Source organism: Xenopus laevis, chromosome 7S, assembly GCF_017654675.1.
Source record: "Xenopus laevis strain J_2021 chromosome 7S, Xenopus_laevis_v10.1, whole genome shotgun sequence".
NCBI classification, from domain to species: Eukaryota; Metazoa; Chordata; class Amphibia; order Anura; family Pipidae; genus Xenopus; species Xenopus laevis.
The window spans coordinates 101,793,533-101,814,871 of record NC_054384.1 but is presented as its reverse complement, the minus strand read 5'-3'; the positions used below and the strand labels follow the sequence as shown (position 1 = coordinate 101,814,871).

The 21,339-nt window shown below is 40.6% G+C and overlaps 1 protein-coding gene across 2 annotated transcripts in view; it reads right to left on the bottom strand.

Annotated features, from left to right (window-relative positions):
- Nucleotides 1-21,339, bottom strand: part of LOC108697820 (protein kinase C gamma type) — a 165,773-nt gene that overhangs the window by 27,097 nt on the left and 117,337 nt on the right. For both annotated transcript variants that reach the window (XM_018228255.2, XM_018228258.2), the window contains 3 exons: nucleotides 14,643-14,774; nucleotides 8,820-8,993; nucleotides 5,546-5,637 (listed from right to left, as the gene is read on the bottom strand). In XM_018228255.2, the coding sequence (XP_018083744.1) occupies nucleotides 5,546-5,637; nucleotides 8,820-8,993; nucleotides 14,643-14,774 (398 nt within the window). The remainder of the gene's footprint in view (nucleotides 1-5,545; nucleotides 5,638-8,819; nucleotides 8,994-14,642; nucleotides 14,775-21,339) is intronic.

Genomic DNA, 21,339 nt, shown 5'->3' with positions numbered 1-21,339 from the left:
TTAACCAAAATTGGGTATAAGTGGTAACATTACAAAATAATTGCAAAATAATATAAAGTCCAATTATGGAAACAAAATATTCTCCTGTTACAAAACAATCACATAGTACAAGGAGAAATATTCAAGTGATGTACATTAAAAGTCCAGAGAACATTTATTATCGACCATAGTCCAATGTAAGCAATCATAATATGGAACTGCTCACTATAGGAGCCTACCAGCAAAAGCTTGATAATTCAAAATAAAGCTGAAGAAAAAGAAAGCCCGTTGTATCTTACCAATAGCCGTATAATTGTAAGTATATAGAATATAATTCTTGGGCTCAAATCTTTATCTGAAAGGAAAATAAATAGAGAATCAGTAATTGTGGACATAGCAACATTGTATATGTATTAGAGAAAACATTTCACACTCCAACTGTCATTTAAGCCTTTTGGCTGCATTGTATCCAATTTTTTAATCCAGTAAGCTTCTCGTTGTAACAGTTTCTGGTTGAGGTTGCCACCTCTTTGTGGAAGATTAACTACTTCCAAGACCATCCATTTTAGCTGTGACTGGTTGTGGGTTGCACTATTAAAGTGCCTAGACACCGTTGTATCAGAAGAGGCTCCTTTTTTGAAGTTCCGAATATTACCCTTGTGTTCCTTAATACGAGTCTTAACATCTCTTTTAGTTTGGCCTATATAGCATAAACCGCAGGGACATTTGAGTAAATAGATCACATGACTAGTATTACAAGTAGCAAAGTGTTTAAGTCTGATTGGTGTTCCCTGTGTCGGATGCCTCAAGGTTTCACCTTTAATGATAGAGGAACAGCAGATGCAGTTTAGGCAGGCATAGGTACCCACTTTTTGTTTTCCCAGGAATCTCTGATTGCCCTTAGCCATTGGAGGATTGACCTCTGAGGGGCACAATAAATCACGGAGGGACGAACCTTTTTTGTAACTAAAGACAGGTGGGTTTAACAGGACATTCTTAAGTGTTTTATCCTGCTGCAATAAAGGCCACTATTTGTAAATAATACGTTCGATTTCTTTACTGTGGCCATTATATTGGCTGACAAAAGGAAAAACTGTCTTATTACTCTTTGGTTTGTAGGTGAGCAACTGTTCTCTGGGAAGTACACTTACTTCTGTTATACAGTTTTCTATATCCTTTGATTTGTAGCCTCTCTTAACAAATCTTTGTTTAAGTATGTCTGCCGCACCGTTATGTTACTTACCGTTGAGACGCTCACCGGGAAGCTTGAAGAGATCCACACAGCCGTTGCTAGGACCCAAGAGAAGCTTGTCGCTGAAAAAGGAAAAGATCAAGCTGATTCCATTCTTCGCGAACAGGACCAGCTGTTACTGAAACTCCGCGAAAGTATCCTGACCCGGAAGTGTCGTAAGTTTGAGCGCGACACTAGGGACTACGCTGAAGGCAGGGAATACACGTGGCGAGAGGAGAGGAGGATCCAGCGTACCACACAGAACCCCCGACACGGACCTACTGGATTGCCGCAACAGGGCCACAGAACCCAAACGGAAGGCAACTATAATCCACCCGCATATAGAAGAAAACAGAGATACCACCGCCGCGGCCCCTTCAGAGCACCAGGAGAAACTACATCCAGCAGTGAAGAATGCTCCGGTTCTTCTGGTCAATCAGCTACGTCCTCCTGTTTTTTAGGGCCAGCGACTACTCAGCCGTCGATAAGCAAGGCGCACAATCCCAGAATGCCAAATCCAAGGGACGACTACCCCATGAGGAATCGGAAACCAACAAGGTAAATAACCTTGTAATAAACTTATCTTCATATAATTTAAATGACTTTGAATTACAGGTGCTGAATAAGGGATTGGGGTTTATACCCACTTATTATACTGACTATGCCTCCTGGGACATTCAATTCCAAAGATTCCTAAGGAATATTAAATTGAAACTTTATTTTGGACATGATGTTGCCAGTATAAATGCGCCCACTGACACCTTTAAACGGTTCAAAAATGCCAGTAATTTTGTACCAGATATTGATAATGATTGTCTGTCTGCCTTTGAAAAAATTGTTTCATTTGAAGTTAAGAATGTTTGGGATAGAAACACCCCTATCAAGAACAATTTAACTTATAATGAAAGGTCAGCTCTCCACAAATTGAAAAATAATGACTCACTTGTAATACGCAAAGCCGACAAGGGGGGCGCAATTGTAGTTATGGACAAAGACGCCTATATGACTGAAGCTTACAGACAATTGAACATACCTGGCCATTATGAAAAAATTGCTAATGACCCGACCCTCCTTATTAAAAAAGATATAGAATTACTTGTATCTCAGGCTGCTGATAATGGGCTCATTCCCCCATATGTGAAAGAGTACTTGTGCAAAGAATATCCACGCATTCCTGTCCTGTACCTTTTACCTAAAATACACAAGTCCCTCACCATTCCTCCAGGTAGACCGATTGTGTCAGGAGTGGATTCAGTACTTGAACCACTGTCTAGGTTTGTTGATAACTTTCTACAGCCGTTAGTCAAATGTATTCCCACCTGCCTGACAGACACGACCGATCTGTTATGCAAATTGAAAGACTTAGGAGAGTTAGACAGTAATGTTAAACTGTTTAGTATTGATATTCAAAGTCTATATACTTCCATACCTCAGGATGAAGGTATCCGCTATGTGGAAGAAGCACTACTCGATACTAGCATTTCTCACCATTTGCTGTTTTTTCTTATTGATTGTCTGACTATCGTTCTAAAGAAGAATTACTTTAGATTTTCTGGAGAGTACTATTGGCAGAGGCAGGGAACGTCAATGGGAGCTGCAGTGGCTCCTTCCTTTGCTAATATCTTTGTCCATAGGATTGAAAAACTATTATTTCTTACTGAACCGTATCTACAACATATGGTGGGTTATTACAGGTATGTGGATGACATCTTAGTACTTTGGAAAGGCTCTGAGGATGCGTTTAAAGATATGGTGAATAGTGCGAATAGGGCACATCCAACCATTAAATTTACCAGTGAGTCAGGAGGGCGTCTTCTAAATTTCTTAGACGTTACCTTAACTATTGAAAAGGGCCATATCTGTACGACTCTCTATCGTAAGAGTACAGAAAAAAACAATATTTTATTGGCTACCAGCTTTCACCCCCCTAAAGTCATCAGGGCTATCCCCAAGGGCCAGTTGATAAGGGCACGAAGGATATCTTCGCAAAATAAAAACTTTAACGGTGCGGCAGACATACTTAAACAAAGATTTGTTAAGAGAGGCTACAAATCAAAGGATATAGAAAACTGTATAACAGAAGTAAGTGTACTTCCCAGAGAACAGTTGCTCACCTACAAACCAAAGAGTAATAAGACAGTTTTTCCTTTTGTCAGCCAATATAATGGCCACAGTAAAGAAATCGAACGTATTATTTACAAATATTGGCCTTTATTGCAGCAGGATAAAACACTTAAAGGGATACTGTCATGGGAAAAATTTTTTTTTTCAAAATGAATCAGTTAATAGTGCTGCTCCAGCAGAATTCTGCACTGAAATCCATTTCTCAAAAGAGCAAACAGATTTTTTTATATTCAATTTTGAAATCTGACATGGGGCTAGACATTTTGTCAATTTCCCAGCTGCCCCATGTCATGTGACTTGTGCTCTGATAAACTTCAATCACTCTTTACTGCTGTACTGCAAGTTGGAGTGATTATCACCCCCTCCCTTTTCCCCCCAGCAGCCAAACAAAAGAACAATGGGAAGGTAACCAGATAACAGCTCCCTAACACAAGATAACAGCTGCCTGGTAGATCTAAGAACAACACTCAATCGTAAAAACCCATGTCCCACTGAGACTCCTTCAGTTACATTGAGAAGGAGAAACAGCAGCCTGCCAAAAAGCATTACTCTCCTGAAGTGCAGGCACAAGTCACATGACATGGGGCAGCTGGGAAATTGACAAAATGTCTAGCCCCGTGTCAGATTTAAAAATTGAATATAAAAAAATCTGTTTGCTCTTTTGAGAAATGGATTTCAGTGCAGAATTCTGCTGGAGCAGCACTATTAACTGATTCATTTTGAAAAAATTTTTTTTTCCCATGACAGTATCCCTTTAAGAATGTCCTGTTAAACCCACCTGTCTTTAGTTACAAAAAAGGTTCGTCCCTCCGTGATTTATTGTGCCCCTCAGAGGTCAATCCTCCAATGGCTAAGGGCAATCAGAGATTCCTGGGAAAACAAAAAGTGGGTACCTATGCCTGCCTAAACTGCATCTGCTGTTCCTCTATCATTAAAGGTGAAACCTTGAGGCATCCGACACAGGGAACACCAATCAGACTTAAACACTTTGCTACTTGTAATACTAGTCATGTGATCTATTTACTCAAATGTCCCTGCGGTTTATGCTATATAGGCCAAACTAAAAGAGATGTTAAGACTCGTATTAAGGAACACAAGGGTAATATTCGGAACTTCAAAAAAGGAGCCTCTTCTGATACAACGGTGTCTAGGCACTTTAATAGTGCAACCCACAACCAGTCACAGCTAAAATGGATGGTCTTGGAAGTAGTTAATCTTCCACAAAGAGGTGGCAACCTCAACCAGAAACTGTTACAACGAGAAGCTTACTGGATTAAAAAATTGGATACAATGCAGCCAAAAGGCTTAAATGACAGTTGGAGTGTGAAATGTTTTCTCTAATACATATACAATGTTGCTATGTCCACAATTACTGATTCTCTATTTATTTTCCTTTCAGATAAAGATTTGAGCCCAAGAATTATATTCTATATACTTACAATTATACGGCTATTGGTAAGATACAACGGGCTTTCTTTTTCTTCAGCTTTATTTTGAATTATCAAGCTTTTGCTGGTAGGCTCCTATAGTGAGCAGTTCCATATTATGATTGCTTACATTGGACTATGGTCGATAATAAATGTTCTCTGGACTTTTAATGTACATCACTTGAATATTTCTCCTTGTACTATGTGATTGTTTTGTAACAGGAGAATATTTTGTTTCCATAATTGGACTTTATATTATTTTGCAATTATTTTGTAATGTTACCACTTATACCCAATTTTGGTTAATGGGTTAATCGACACCCCTTTTGTGACCTCACTTCCTGCCATACCATTTAAAGTTTGTTACCCACTTCTGTATGTCATTACACTTGATAAAGGGCGGACGCCCGAAACATGTCGTGAATAAACCACTTAGCAGTAAACCTGCCTTGAGTGCTTTCTCTCAATGTTACTCACAAGCTACTGGTTGGGGGTCACTGGTGTAAGTGAAGTTTGTTTTGCTTGACTTCCTAAAATAGGATTTTGAATTATTTCTTAGGGTGACAGGTCCACTTAAAGGCCTACCATGGACCTCAATGGCTAGGCGGTGATGCCTGGAAGCCTCTGGGTTAAAACATGGATATATAATTTGCCATTTTATTAAAAAAACATTCTACCACTCATTAGAAAAGGCACAAAGTAGAATCATCCTCCATGATCTCTGCCATTTGGAAACACCTCCTTCAACCAAACACACAGAGAAAGAGGAGCAAGGGGAACTTACATGGCATGAGGTTCCTTAAACTTGCCGACCTGCTGGATATGATACATGAGATCCCCACCATTCACATACTCCATAACAAAATACAGACGGTCCTGGAACAAAAGCAACAACAAATGTCCTCATGCAAATTATCTATCATGTGATGGACCAAAGTGAATAAAGAATAAAGAAATAGGTGTTTCTCTATATCACCCTAGTCTGCTTTATTTTTACATTATGGGATCTATTATATGGAATACTTGGGACCTGAATAAGGGATCTTTCTGTAATTTGAATCTCCATACTTTAAGGGGGTTATTTATCAAAGTCCGAATTTATCTTAACATTTTCTGCTACAAACTTTACTTTTTTTACGCTTATTTATAATGAAATTTTCCTGAAAATTTGCTTTGCGGGAAAAAATCAGATTTTCACATTTTTTTCTGATTTTCATCCGATTTTCGTGATTTTTTCAGATTTTTACCCAAAAAAGATTTCTTATGTTTTTTTGCCGAAAAGCACACATCAAAAAATCATTGGGACTTCTCCCATTGACTTATATGCAACCCCAACAGGTCTGAGATCCCGGATTTTCTGATTCAGACTTTTCCATCCTCGGGGTTTAATAAATTCCAAAAAAAGTCCAATTTTATAAAAAGAAAATCACAAATTTTTCGTGATTTTTGCATTCGGAGTTTAGTAAATAACCCCCTAAATCTACTAAAAAATAACTTAACCATTGAAGGAAAACTATACCCCTCAAACAATGTAAGTATCTATAACAAGATATTGTATAAAACAGCTCATAAGTAAAACCCTACTGCATGTAAATAAACCATTTTCATAATACAGGTATAGGATCACTTATCCGGAAACCCAATATCCGAATTACCGAATGGTTGTCTCCCATAGACTCCATTTTCTCCAAATAATCCAAATTTTTAAAAATAATTTCCATTTTCTCTGTAATAATAAAACAGTAGCTTGTACTTGATCCCAACTAAGAAATAATTAATCCTTATTGGAAGCAAAACCAGCCTATTGGGTTTATTTAATGTTTAAATGAATTTCTAGTAGACTTAAGGCCTGAAGACCCAAATTACGGAAAGATCCATTATCCGGAAAACCCCAGGTCCCGAGCATTCTGAATAACAGGTCCCATACCTGTACTATACTTTTTACTAGTATGTGCCATTGGTAATCATAAATAGAAACTGCCATTTTAAAAAAATAAGGGCCGCCCCCTGGGATCATACAATTCACGGTGCACACAAACATACCAAACAAACCACATATTTTAGGTCACATGAGCCAATCAACAGACAGAGTTCTGTCTTTTGCTTACACACTTCTTTATGGCCTCACTCCCTGATTTACCTTGCCCATTTTACAAAATTCGGCAGGTTATGAAACACATTTCTGGGAGTTTTAGGGCCATGTTATATGTGTTATTACAGTTTTGCTAATAAAGCTGAAATTGCCCTTTTAGCTCTTCCCATGAAAATTGCTTAACTTAAATAGTTACAATTGTTTGCTTATCATAAATTATTACAAATGTATCAAAGTGCAGGTGCTCAGTGTTCTGGGCTCTCTGCCAAAAAGCCTCTTATTTCAATTCAGTTTCAGAAACGCTGCATCTTTTTCTGGTATCAGTGCAGGAGATTCATCGGAAACTAAGGACTTTTAAATAAAAATCCAGGACTGTGGGCTGAACTGTCAAAATCGTGACTGTCCTGCAGAAAATGTTGGGAGGTATGATAAGGGTTATTCATATTTTAGTTGGGCTCACGTACAAGGTACTGATTTATTACAGCGAAAAGGGAAATTGTTATTAACATTTTGAATTATTTGATTAAAACTGGATCCATGGGGCATGGTCTTTCCATAATTTGGAGCTTTCTCGGTAACATGAAATCATGATAAAAGGCTGAAACAATCCTCTGTAGCTAATACATAAATGTACTTAGGGTGGCAAAACCCTACCCTCCAACCCTAGCTTCCTACGTCTGCAATTAGAATCCCCCTGCTCTCTCCTAAGAGGAAAACTGTTCATCTCCTGGTAAAAAATCCTTATATTGGCTACCTGTTAAAAGAGAACTAAACCCTAATAAAGAATATTGTTAAAAATGGCATATTTTATATAGTAAACTTATTGCACGAGGCTAAAGTTTCAGCTTGTCAATAGCAGCAATGATCCAGGACTTCAAACTTGTCACAGGGGGTCACCATCTTGGAAAGTGTCTGTGACACTCACATGCTCAGTGGGCTCTGATTGGCTGTTGAGAAGCTAAGCTTAGGGCTCGTCACTAATTATCCAGCAGAAAATGAGATTGTTCTGTAATATAAGATGATGCTACAGGTTTGCTGATTATTAAATTCTGATGCTAATTGCACTGGTTTCTGTGCTGCCATGTAGTAATTATCTGTATTAATTACTAATCAGCCTTATATTGTGACATTTCTATTCTATGTGTACTGTATATTGTGAGTGGGTCCCTAAGCTCAGTAAGTGACAGCAGCACAGAGCATGTGCAGTGAATCAGCAGAAAAGAAGATGGGGAGCTACTGGGGCATCTTTGGAGACACAGATACTTTACTGCTATAGGGCTGTGGTTGCCTTGGGCTGGTACAGAAGCACAAAACATAATGTACAAGATTTCATTCATTTTTTTATTGTGATGAATAAAGCATGTGAGTTTTAAATGTATTACAATGTTGAGCCAAATATTGGTCGCTATCTACATCTTGTATATAACCTGTCTGTATGGCTAGGATGTATGCCGATGATTATGGGATTGATTCCTGAAATGCATAGGATCCCTGCAGGAGTATGCAATAAACCTGCTTTCCTTTTGATCGGAGTGCCGTCCAATTCTTTGGTGTTGATGTGAACAACATTTCTAGCTACTTCTTTAATAAGGTTTTAGTTCTCCTTTAAGTAATGGATAGCATAAAAAAATCCTGTTCAAAGCCTGTTATTCCTCTAATCCTCAGTACACTTCCTCATCTCCCTGTACATCTTCTCCACACCTCAGAAACACCATCTTTTCACATCCATTCCCCATACATCTGTCATCTCTCTTCTCAATCTCACCTTACTATTTTGCTGCCCCTTACCACTTGTGTGCATGGCCAAAGTTAATTATATTGAATTAATTATATACACATTTATATACAGTAAATATATGCTTAACTGCACAAGGATAGTTGCTAATATTAACCAACCAGTTGTTTGGAACAGTACAGCACGTGACCGAAATAAAACAAGGAATAGGAAATGCTAGATAATTCATACCACAGTCTGAAATGTAGAATGGAGCTGTGTGAGAAAGTGAGGCCGATCAGACAAGGCCAGGACTCTCTTCTCCACCATGGTGCACTCCACGTCATCTTCCTGGATAATGACATCTTTCTTCAGGATCTTAATGGCATAAAGTTCATCTGACCCACGCCTCTCTGCCAGCATTACCTGCAGGGAAATGGATAGAATTACACTAACTATACTTGACTTACTTTTGCCATAGCTCATACCAGCAGATTGGCATAAACAGTGCTTTTCTGAGAAACTCAAGAACAGAATAATGTATATGGAAAGCATTTTAGGACATCCACAGGGGAATTTGCTCTTCTGCATGTGATCTCCTAAGGTAGAGGAATGCAGTATTGCCTGCTTTTTCTCTCACCCATCCTGAAAGGCTGCAGTCGCACCTCCGTCCTGGGTCTTCGGTCCTCCCTACTCAGCCTTCAGCCGTCAACTCTTCCTCCTCATCCCTCCCTCCTCAGGGATCAGCCTTCAGCCCTCCCTCCTCGGTCCTCAGTACAAACGCTCTCCATCCTCAGCCATCAGCCCTCCCTCCTCAACCATCAGCCTGGCTTAGGAGCTGAGGTCGGAGGCGGGAGGGCTGAGAGCTGAAGAGGGAGGGCTGAGGATGGAGAGCATTTGTACTGAGGGCTGAGGAGGGACGGCTGAGGACCGAGGAGGGAAGGATGAGGAATGAGCCATGAGGGGGGAGATTGCAACAGGATATGTGGGCAGCATGGATGTGTGACTGCAGCCTCTTCGGATCAGTAAGTAAAATAAGAGGTGAGTCTGCATACGTCTGTAACAATACCTGTGCGGCGGGGTCGCCCGCCGCACCATCGCGCTGGCGCCGGCTCTCTAGGACGCGCGTGCCGCGCCTCCTTCCTATTTAAAGGCACAGGCGCGCTGGCGTAGTGACGCCAACGCGCAAAGGCGCGAATTTCAAACATATAAATAGCTGCCCAGCATAGCAATGGTTGCCCGTGATAGAACTGTTTCTAGTGTTTTCTGAGCCTAGTGCGTCTGATCCTGTTATTCTGTTATCTTGATTATCCGTGTTTGACCCAGCCTGTATCCTGACTACTCTGAACTCTGTATCCTGACCCTTGCCTGCCTACGACAACTCTTCCTGCTTAACCCCTTGATTGACAACCCGGTTTGACCCTTGCCTGCCTGACGATTCTGATATCCGCCTGCCTCGACCCAGCCTGACTGACCATCCTTCTGCCTAATCCTTTTGTACCGTGACCTTTGGCCCAAAAAGACTTTGCTAACAGCCGTGCCCCTTTGCCAGCCAGAACATCTCACATTGTACCCCTCGTTAAGTCCTGGTGGCACCCAAGTAAGCTGAGGGCTCCTCCCGAAGCCCAATGGTGGTCACACTATTGGTGAAGCCGAGCCAAGACCAGGGTGCTTGGCATTTGTTCTGGTATTGGGTGCCGGTCGTGACAACGTCTTCATGAGGATAGCGCACGTGCATCTTGTAGAACTGTGCGCATACAAATTTACAGATACAGAACCAGTGGCGGAACTACCAGGGGAGCAGGGGGTGCGAGCGGGCCAGGGCCCGCACCCCCTCAGGGCCCCCCGGCAGTGCGTTCGCCGCTGAAAATGCGGCCAAATGCGGTCGTTCGGAGGGGGCGGGGCCCGGCTGAGCGTCACGCACCAGGGCCCGCCCCCCTCTACGATCGCTATTGTACAGAACCAGTGTTCCCTTTTTTATGGAGCCATGTTTGTATGTTCAACAACCTCAATAAAACAAAATCCATGAAGTCAAGACTATGTCTAGCCAGTGCCCATACATCCAATCCCAACTAGTGATGGGCGAATTTGTCCCATGTCACTTCGCTGGAAAAATCACGAATTTCCCACAAAATTTGCGAAACAGCGAATAATTTGCGAATTTTGACACTCACGTCAATTTTGACGCTGGCATTAAAGTCAATGGGTGTCCGAATAATGTTGACGTGTGATGGTTTTGACATGAGCGACTTTTCCGACGCGCCGGCGAATTTTCGCAGCAGTTTCGCATATCTATTTGTCGGCAGGAAAAATACGGAAATTCGCCGCAAATTTGCGCCTGGCGAATTTATTCGCCCATCACTAATCCCAACATGTTTTACATTAAGTTAAGCATTTTTCCTGTTGTGGAGCAAAATTATTATTTATAAAAGGGCAAATTATTTCACCCTATAAGCCCTTGGCTTTTATAGTGTAGTATTGGTTGTTACCATTGCACTGGATCTGAAGGATGGAGAAGTTGGGTCCCGAGGGTCTTCTTGTACAAATAAACCTTAATAAACCTTAATAAAGACATATTTCTATAAGGACCCTAAAGCACAGTTGGGAAAGGGAAGTGGCTATAGGGCCTTCACAAGACAAGTATCGATGTGGATCAAGAGGGGCCTGAAACTGGCCTGAATACGCATTGAGGGGGTGTAGCAAATTGAGGTGCTACAGGCTGACCAGCTGGGTTTGATTAGCCTCAGGTGACTAATCAGTAGTCCTTAAAACCAAGGCTGGTCAGTCTCTCAACAGCTCTAATTGGGAGAGACACACAGAGTGGATCTGGGATCCCAACGTTATGGATCCTATGCGCCTGCACACACACGTTTACCCAGGGGAAGGTCTGAAATTCTGCTGTGTTTTTTGTTGTTGTTATTTCACTGATACTGCGGCTGAAAGCTATTTTTGTTGTTTGGAAAGAAAAACTGCCTTTATTTTGTACCTGTTTGCTGCCGGCAGAAATAAAAGCCTTTTTCTTCTTTAAGAGACTTATGATTACTAAGAAGTCTATTGTAAGAAAAAGACAGGGGAGAGTCTCATAGTAACCTGATCTTTCTTTTTCTTTTCACATGACTTTTTTTTTACTTGCGCAGCTTTATCAGGCTGTCATTTAAACAGTGTAACTGCCACTGAGATACACTGCAAGCCTTCCTCAGCCCATTAATTACAAAGTGTCTATGGAAAGCCTATAATTTAATACTATAATTTAACATCCTTGCTTTTAATCTTCTCTATTCTTTTTTTATTTTACCACCTAACATCTTAAGCTGTTGCTTGTTCCTCCCTGTTGTAATCTTATAACCTACTATTAGCATAATAAATGAGTTACCTCTTTCTACAATGCTGGTTTTCCAGTGTAGGAAACCTTTTTTAGATGAGAAATGTCTTCTAATTAAGCACATTTGTTGTACTTACAATGCAGTATTAACAGGATTGCTTCTCTAGGTCACCATCATAACGTTTAAGTGGGGCATACATATTTCTAAACTTTCCTCCATTTCAGCCAGCCTGTGTAAGGGCTAGTGTTACTAATATGAGATGTTGTAGCAGCACAAGATTGTCAAGCTTGTATACATAAGCTCCTTTTTGGACAGTGATCCCCAACCAGTAGCTCGTGAGTAACATGTTGCTCATCAACCCCTTGGATGTTGCTCCCAGTGGCCTTAAAGCAGGTGCTTATTTTTGAATTCCAGGCTTGGAGACAAGTTTTAGTTGCTTGAAATCATGTGCACTGCCAAACAGAGTCTCCTGTAGGCTGCCAGTCCATATAGGAGCTACCAAATGCCCCCAACAGCCCATAATTGGCACCTTCAGGTACTTTTTGCATATTTTTGTTGCTCTCCAACTTTAGGGGTCATATGATTGGATATATAGGGGAAGTGGAAATATAAGGGAGGGACAAAGGGGGTGGTAAGAAGAGGAAAAGGGGGGAAAAAAGGGAAATGGTAAGTAAGACTAAAGTAGCAGAAGAAAGGAAAAAAAGGAGAGTGTAAGGGTAGGAGTCCTTTATCCAACTATGTGAACTGTATACACTGCAAATGGTCCTGTCTGAGTCATGGATGGAAATCGTTATGCTACATAACATGTGAAAAGGCTAGATTATTAATTAGTGATACAAGGAGAGGGATGTTTTGTGGTTAGGCCAGGTACCTAGAGCAGGGGTAAGCCACATTAAAATGAAAATAAGTTGGGGAGCAAGCAACACAAACATGAGAAAAGCTAAAGTAAGGGCTGTGATTGGTTATTTGGCAGGACCCACGTGGACTGGCAGCCTGCAGAGAGCTATGCATGGTAGTGTACATGGGGGGAAATTTACTAAATGGCAAAGTGGCTAACGCTGGCGAAAATTAGCCAGCGTGACGTCATTTTGGCACTTCGCAGATTTACTAACGGTAGCTGGCTTAATTTCAATGGCGTAATTTTGCCAAGGCTCTGGTGCAACTTCGCACTCTTACGCCAGGCGAAGTTTTTGATTTTACTGACCGTTACCTCTATCGCCAGACTTGCCTTCGCCACCTCAGACCAGTGCAAAAAAAAGTTGAAAATTTTTCTAAGTCCCAAAAAACACTGGTGTTTTTGCCTATTTAAAGGGTGATAGACTGAAAAAGATCGTACATTTTTTGGGGGGGTACCCTCCTTCCCCCCCTACATTTGCTAACATATGGCACCTAAACTATACTGTGGGCACATGTGTAGGGCAATATAACAACTTTATATAATTTTATTAAGGTTCCCTGGGCTTGTGTAGTGTAATGTATTTGCTGCAGCATACACGGCCATTGTACTTTAACTGCACGCCGTATGCTAATTAGCCAACGCTAGCGTAACTTAGAACTGCTGAGCGTAATTTCAGCGTAATTTCGTGAATTAGCGTTGTCCAGTCAAATTTTCGCCTGGAGAAGTGTTGCGATGTGCGCAAAGCCATCGCTGGCGAATTTTCGGTGGTTAGTGAATTTGCCCCAAGGTCTTTATGCCTCAAAAACTTGCCTGCAAACCTTGAATTCAAAAATAAATACCTGCTTTGAAGACCCTGGGTGCAAGGTTGCTTTAAAAGGTAAGTATCGGTTGCTTGTTGATCTACTTAGTTGTTCCAAAGTCATTGCATGCTATAACTTTGGTCTGATTATCCAGGTGTCATTTGTCAGTTTTACTGTATGTGGACCAAGATCTGATTTAGGACACTCTGAATCCAATTACCCAAAGATACATAAATAACCGCTCATTCATTATTTTACACCTATATTGCCTCATATGTTTGCTGCTTGACACCTAAGAATACCAAGAACAATAAAAGGTTCTTCTATAGATATGAAGCTCTTATCATGATACAACATTTTTATCATGGATGGACTGTACAGAAGGGTCCATAGTTAAGCAGTTATTGCAGCAGTTTAGCCTGAGATATCATGGGAACCAAGTGATTACTAATACAAGTTTAAAGAGATAGATAATGAAAAGCAAATAATGTGCTTTGTTATTAGTGGGCATGGAGTGTTGAATCAGCTGTAACTCTGTTTATGACACGTTGAGCATGTGCTACCATTTCATTATATCCCTCTTCAGCTGATGGCGAAGATTGTGTATTCTGGAAGCCAATAAACACGTATGAACTAGTGACCTAGCAATGAAGGTTTAATGACTATGGAGACGTGAATTACAGGCAGCAGGAAAACCTCAAGTTGGGACTATGTTATGACATAAACCCATAAACTCATACCCATATTGCAATCATTTATCTAAATATAATATTATATTATATAATTTTCAAGCCATACCCGCTACTTTGCGGCTATAAACATGGTGGTTACATCTCTTGTCTTTTTTTTTTCTTGTTTATCTAGAAACAACATCAGCTTTATAAAGAGATTCTCCAATCAGGGTTCAATAGCACTTAGCAATGTCAGTGGCGTATTATTTAAAAAGAAACCATGCATCCTTTACAGTCTGAGACCATGACTAAATGCAAGTTACCAAAAAATAAAATACCAAGCCTTTCTTCCTTATTCTTCTACCTAAAACTCTTCGGCTCACCTTTCCGAAGCTCCCCTTGCCAAGCACCATGAGGAAGTTGAAATCGGAGATGTGAAAGCGGCTGGTACCAAAGAAGTTGACCCGTTTGGAGTCCGTGGGACTTGGGCTGGGACCTGGTCCTCTTCTCACTTTCTGCATGACAACAGTGATAGGAAAAATATGCATTACTAAGGATGAAGGACATAGCAAGGAACCAGATATGCATGAAAAGCAAAATGTCATGGATAGTGATGGGCATCAAAGTTGATGCAAGTTTTTAGATTTTTTTGTGAATTCGCAGGAAATTCGCAAATTTTTGGGCAAAGAAAACAGGAGAAATTCGTCCATCATTAGTCATGGACTTAGTTGAGCTTATGTAGAAAGGTTTATATACCCTGTTTGACTTCTCAGAAATAAATATAAATGAATTTATACATTTCACAGATTAAAAGGAAGCCATTTAACTCATAAGAACCATTTCCCAACATCCCCTAGGTTCAATGTCATTCAACAGCTCCTTCCCCTTGTTCCATTGTGGATTTTTGGACTTGAAGTTTTCTTCTGTTTTCCATAGTGCATGCTGCACAGATTCCTCAAAAAGCAGAGGGACGCCAAGTTGCTGAATCCATCACATCACAATGGAACAAGGTGAGGGAGGGGTTGCATTGCACTGTGAGCCTAAGGGGGTTAGGAACCATTCCCTACAGCACAGGCAGACTATCATGGGTTTTTTTTCAATCTGAGGAGTCTAGTATGACTGTGTAAAAAAAACATCAATACTTATTTTTGGAAGTTCAGATAGTTCTGTATAAGCCCAACGGAATGAGCTCATATCGAAAAGGGTATATGTTCCCTTTAACAAATATGGTTATTAAATACTCACTGAAGGACAATACAAGACAACATCTAGAGCTGACCAAACACACAGTTTGTGTAAAACATCACACTCACCATTTGCAGTTTGTTCTCTTTTCTCAAACTGCATTACAACCCTGTTTTGGTCACCAGTGGGGCTCTGTAGTAACATGGGCAGAGTGTGCCCCAGTGCAGGAACCCACATATACTGATTGGATGTTTGATTGGATGGATCCAAACTGGGACACCCTCTTTGTGTAACTACATTTATTTCCAGAATATGGTTGAAAAAATGTATCTGTCTCGTGTGTCCCAGTCCAGGAACCCACAGCAGCTATTTCCTCGGGCATGTCTGAAGGAACACTATTGAGTTGATTATTGAGGCTGGTGAAGTAAATACCAGCCATCAAGTAAAAAAAAGCAGGGTTCTGAGAATTAGAGATAACAGGACCCCACATATAGCAGGAGGCAGAGGAAACAAACCAGGTGGAGAAAAAAAGAAAGGATGTACAAGCTGCTGGCCTCCAATTGTTATTGCTCTGCAGTTTGCAGCAAATAACCTACATGAGGCTGCTGGGGGTGTAGCACAACAATAGCTGGATGGCTGCAGATTGGATATGCCTAATGAATGTAGATATCAAAAATAACTAATAATTCATATATAATACAACCATTTTCCCTCCATAGAATTCTAGGGTAAGTTCCATCTCTTCTCTACTTAAAGGGGATGTAAAGGCAAAAAAATTAAAATCCAATTTTTTCTTCTTAAATGAAAAATAAAAATGATGGTTGATCCCAATGTTATTAATAGGGAAAAAGATAAATATATCGGAAGGCCGGTATTTTTTTCCTGAAAAGGTGGCAACCCTATATGCAGTGAAATTTTCCCTTCGCTTTACTTGCTCTGACTGCTGCAGATAGGAAACTTCAGATGGTCCCTAGCTGCTCTGCAAGGAAACGATCATACTTTCAAATGGCCAACTTACTTCCTGGAACTCGAGCAGCTTTGTTTGTTCCACTGTAGAGCAGCCGGCGACCGTGAAGAGATTTGTATCCACAGACCCAGTGCAGTCTGCATATTCTGATTATTAATCATTATTAATTATTAATCAGTCTTGCTGTATCTGCTTCTATGGCAGATATTATTTCACTTGTGCTGTTTTAAAAACTCATGACGATCCCTAAATTAACCCTCCCAACCGAAGCCCAGACCACACTGAGCATGTGCGTAGTCTTGCAAAGATGTTTAGGGTAGAGACACACGGTCAGATTCAGGGAGATTAGTCGCCCGGTGACAAATCTCCTCTTCTTCGGGCAACTAATCTCCCGAACTGTCTTCCCCTGCCTTCCCGGCAGCTAGAATGTAAATCGATGGCGGGATGGCACTCGGAGTGCTTCGTTTTCCGAAGTCGCCTCACGTGGAAACTTCAGGCATCTTCGGAAAGCCAAAGTGATCCAAGTGCCATCCCGCCGGCGGTTTACATTCCAGCTGGTGGGAATGCAGTTTGGGGAGAGCAGTTGCCGGAAGAAGAGGAGATTTGTCGCTGGGCGACTAATCTCTCCAAATCTGACTGTGTGTCTCTGCCCTTAACAAAGTTACAAGATGGTGACTTGAAAACATAAATCATTTTTTTTAATTAGGCTTCTGGTGCAGTAAGTTCATGTTTATGTTTAGTATACAAAATACAGCAATTCTAGAATTATTCTATTTTAGACTTTAGTTCCCCTTTAAGGTATGAAGATCCAAATGACAGAAAATCCTTTATATAGAAAACCCCAGATGCGGAGCATTCTGGATAACAGTTCCCATACCTGCATTAGTCTTGCCAATGTTAGTATTCCTCTAACAATGATTCAGGGGAGAGGTGGCAACTACCCATATTTATTCCCCAAAGGTTGGTATGGTTCCCTGGGTACATGGTCCTCTTGTCTTGGTGGTGGCACGTTGTTGTTTTTTTATTGTTTTCCTGGTTTCAAGCCAGTTGGATAGGGGTAGATATCTCTGATGGATCTTAGGGGTTTATGAAGAATAAAAATTGCTGGAGAGCCCTCCAGTGCAGCCTGGGAGATGGGGTTGGCAGTTACAGGAGCAAGAGGAGGATGGACATGCTAAAGTAACAGCAACATTATGAGGCACCTGCTTCTTAAAGAAAGTATTCAACTGGAGGATCATCTCAGGGAAGGGAGGGAACCCTTCTTGAGGCATTATAAAGAGACATGTAGTTCTGTGAAGGAACATGCCCAGGGTAGACTTGATTAATGAAACTAACACAGTGAGTAATGCTTGGCCAAAGTCAGAAATATAAAAATATTAATAATTCTATGTTTTTACAAAGAAAGATCAACCCTGGAGGAGGCAAAACATTTATCAGTTCGTCTTGAGTAACAACCTGTTCCCATATGGATAATACCGAGGAGTTGGCCAGATCTGATCACCCCATTCAAGGAACAGTAACATCAAAAAATGAATGTTGAGTGATGAATAAATAATGTAGTGTTGCCTTGCACTAGTAAAACTGGGGTGTTTGCTTCAGAAACTCTAGTATAGTTTATATAACCAAGCTGCTGTGTAGCCATGGGGACAGCCATTCAAGCACAGGATACACAGTAGATAACAGATAAGTACTACTATAGTTTATATAAACAAGCTGCTGTGTAGCCATGGGGGCAGACATTCAAGCACAGGATACACAGTAGATAACAGATAAGTACCAGTATAGTTTATATAACCAAGCTGCTGTGTAGCCATGGGGACAGCCATTCAAGCACAGGATACACAGTAGATAACAGATAAGTACTACTATAGTTCATATAAACAAGCTGCTGTGTAGCCATGGGGACAGCCATTCAAGCACAGGATACACAGTAGATAACAGATAAGTACTACTATAGTTTATATAAACAAGCTGCTGTGTAGCCATGGGGGCAGACATTCAAGCACAGGATACACAGTAGATAACAGATAAGTACTACTATAGTTAATATAAACAAGTTACTGTGTAGCCATGGGGGCAGCCATTCAAGTAAAACATACACAGTAGATAACAGAAAAGTACTACTATAGTTTATATAAACAAGCTGTTGTGTAGCCATGGGGGCAGCCATTCAAGCACAGGATACACAGTAGATAATAGATAAGTACTACTATAGATTATATAACCAAGCTGATGTGTAGCCATGGGGGCAGCCATTCAAGCTCAGGATACACAATAGATAACAGATAAGTACTACTATAGTTTATATAAACAAGCTGCTGTGTAGCCATGGGGGCAGCCATTCAAGCACAGGATACACAGTAGATAACAGATAAGCACTTCAGAATCCCATTGTATACTACAGAGCGTATCTGTTGTCTGCTGTGTATCCTGTGCCTTTTCTCATTTTTCAGCTTTGAATGGCTGCCACCATGGCTACCCAGCAGTTGGTTTATATAAACTAAAGTAGAGTTTCTGAAGCAAACACAGAACTTTTTACCAGTACATTATATTTTAATTACTCTAAAACACTTTAATTAGTTGGTGTTGCTGTTCCTTTAAGTCTACTAGAAAATCATTTAAACATCAAATAATCCCAATAGGCTGGTTTTGCCTCCAATCTGGGCTTATAAGAACAATAATTGCAGTTTGCAGATGCCCTGTTGTGTTAAAAGAACAGATGGACAGCAAAAGAGCTAAAGGAGGAGAAAAAGAAAAGAGAGTGGGAGGACACAAGGTAGAAGAAGCTAGTTTTAACTGTGATTAGCAGCAAAACAAAGTAGACAATAAAGTGACATGCTAGAAAAACGCTTGGCCAGGATGTGCTAGATCCTCATTAATACCATAGAGGCCAATGTTGGTAACTAATAAGTTCTAAGCTCCATCATTTATGAAAGATAAGCACTAGAGAACTAGAGCGGCTTTCAGTTCATAGTCGTCGAAATGGCCTCATAATTTCTTTTATGTGCACTAAATGCAAGGGAAATTTACTAATAAAATATCTTTATTGTCTGCAATGTGGCTTCTCTTCCAAGGGCAGGAGAACCAGGGTGGATTGGATGTTACTTATCCTGTCGAGGCACATACTGATTAGCCTACGTTGAAAAGCAATTACTTGATTGCATAACACTTTATATTTATTTTATCTTCTCTACACTGTATGTGGAGCGTGTTCCAAACCTGGAGGCTGGTGGTTGCATAGCAACACAGGCTGATTTATAGGGAAAAAATGGTAACTAATAGTTGAAGAGTGGAATAAAAAAAATATGTAATTTCTCTGCACATATTATTTGTTGGTTTGGTCCTGCATGTTGTTTGAGATCTAAAAAAAAAAAAAAGAAAGAAAGGAGGCCATAGAGAGGCTAGCCAAGACATTAGAGGCAAAATTTGGCTGATACCAGTGCCGGATTTATAGGGCACACCTGTCCCATCCTCTTCATTAGTGGACATGCACATTATCAGGTTGGGAGCACTGGGGATTGACGCACAGGAATTAAAAAAAAAACTATTGTATCTTATGAGCAGCACTAGAGCTTCCAAACCATTGTGGATATGGTAAAGCAGCATGCCACCCCCCTAAAATACTGCCGCCCTAGGCCCAGGCCTTGGTGGCCTTTTCACAAATCCAGGCCTGGATGATACTGGTTAGTTATAAGGCAGAATATCTCTGGTCCTGTGGATCCGTTTGAGTGCCGGACAGCTCTGCTTCCTTATCTTCTAGTTATAAGGCAGAACAACACTGGCTAAGGGTAGAGAAGAAAGGGTATTGTATCCTCAGCATCAGAGCAGAGTTCTTACCGTAGGCCCACCAGCAGTTGTTCTACTACCCCTTAACCAGCATCCCACCAACAGGTAATGACAGTGGATGTTGAACACTGTAGCCCAACAACACTCCACTTTTCCAACGAGCACCATAGGTTGGAGAACCCTAGTCTTATGTAATGCCTTCATCAGATGAGGACCCCTGCCCTTCTGTATTTCAATGGGTCCTTCCTCTCTGACACTGAAGTTGAGAGAGTGAAAGAGAGAGATCTTTTTTTTTCTAGTTTTTAAGATACCAGTAATTCATACAGTTTCAAAACTGCAAATATCTTTAAAAAAATCAATAATGTCAATTGCAAAAGTGCACAGAAGAGATCTCTGAGACATTTGACATTAAATTGTTTTGAGAGTTTACATTTCTTTTAAACTGACCCAGATTTGATCTAATTTGATCATTATGCCCATGTTATAGGGACAGGGGCTTAAAGGTTGGTTTTGGCAATCCTGTTAGATTTCAGTTGATCTCTCTAAACTGAAAATATATCTGCAGACATGCCATTTTGGGTGCATGATGCATCAAAGGAGATAAGGAAGAACCAAAGCAACAGTAAATATATTAAAGCAGAACTAAACCCTAAAAATGAATATGGATAAAAATGTTATCTTTTATATACTGAACTTATTGCACGAGGCTAAAGTTTCAGCTTGTCAATAGCAGCAATGATCCAGGACTTCAAACTTGTCACAGGGGGTCACCATCTTGGAAAGTGTCTGTGACACTCACATGCTCAGGGGGCTCTGATTGGCTGTTGAGAAGCTAAGCTTAGGGCTCGTCACTAATTATCCAGCAGAAAATGAGCTTCCCCTGTAATATAAGCTGATGCTACAGGTTTGCTGATTATTAAATTCTGATGCTAATTGCACTGGTTTCTGTGCTGCCATGTAGTAATTATCTGTATTAATTACTAATCAGCCTTATATTGTGACATTTCTATTCTATGGGGCAGATTTGCTAAGCTCGAGTGAATTTTCGAAGTTAAAAAAGTTCTAATTTTGAAGTAATTTTTTGGATACTTTGACCATCGAATAGGATACTACGACTTCGAATTTACTTCGACTTCGATTCG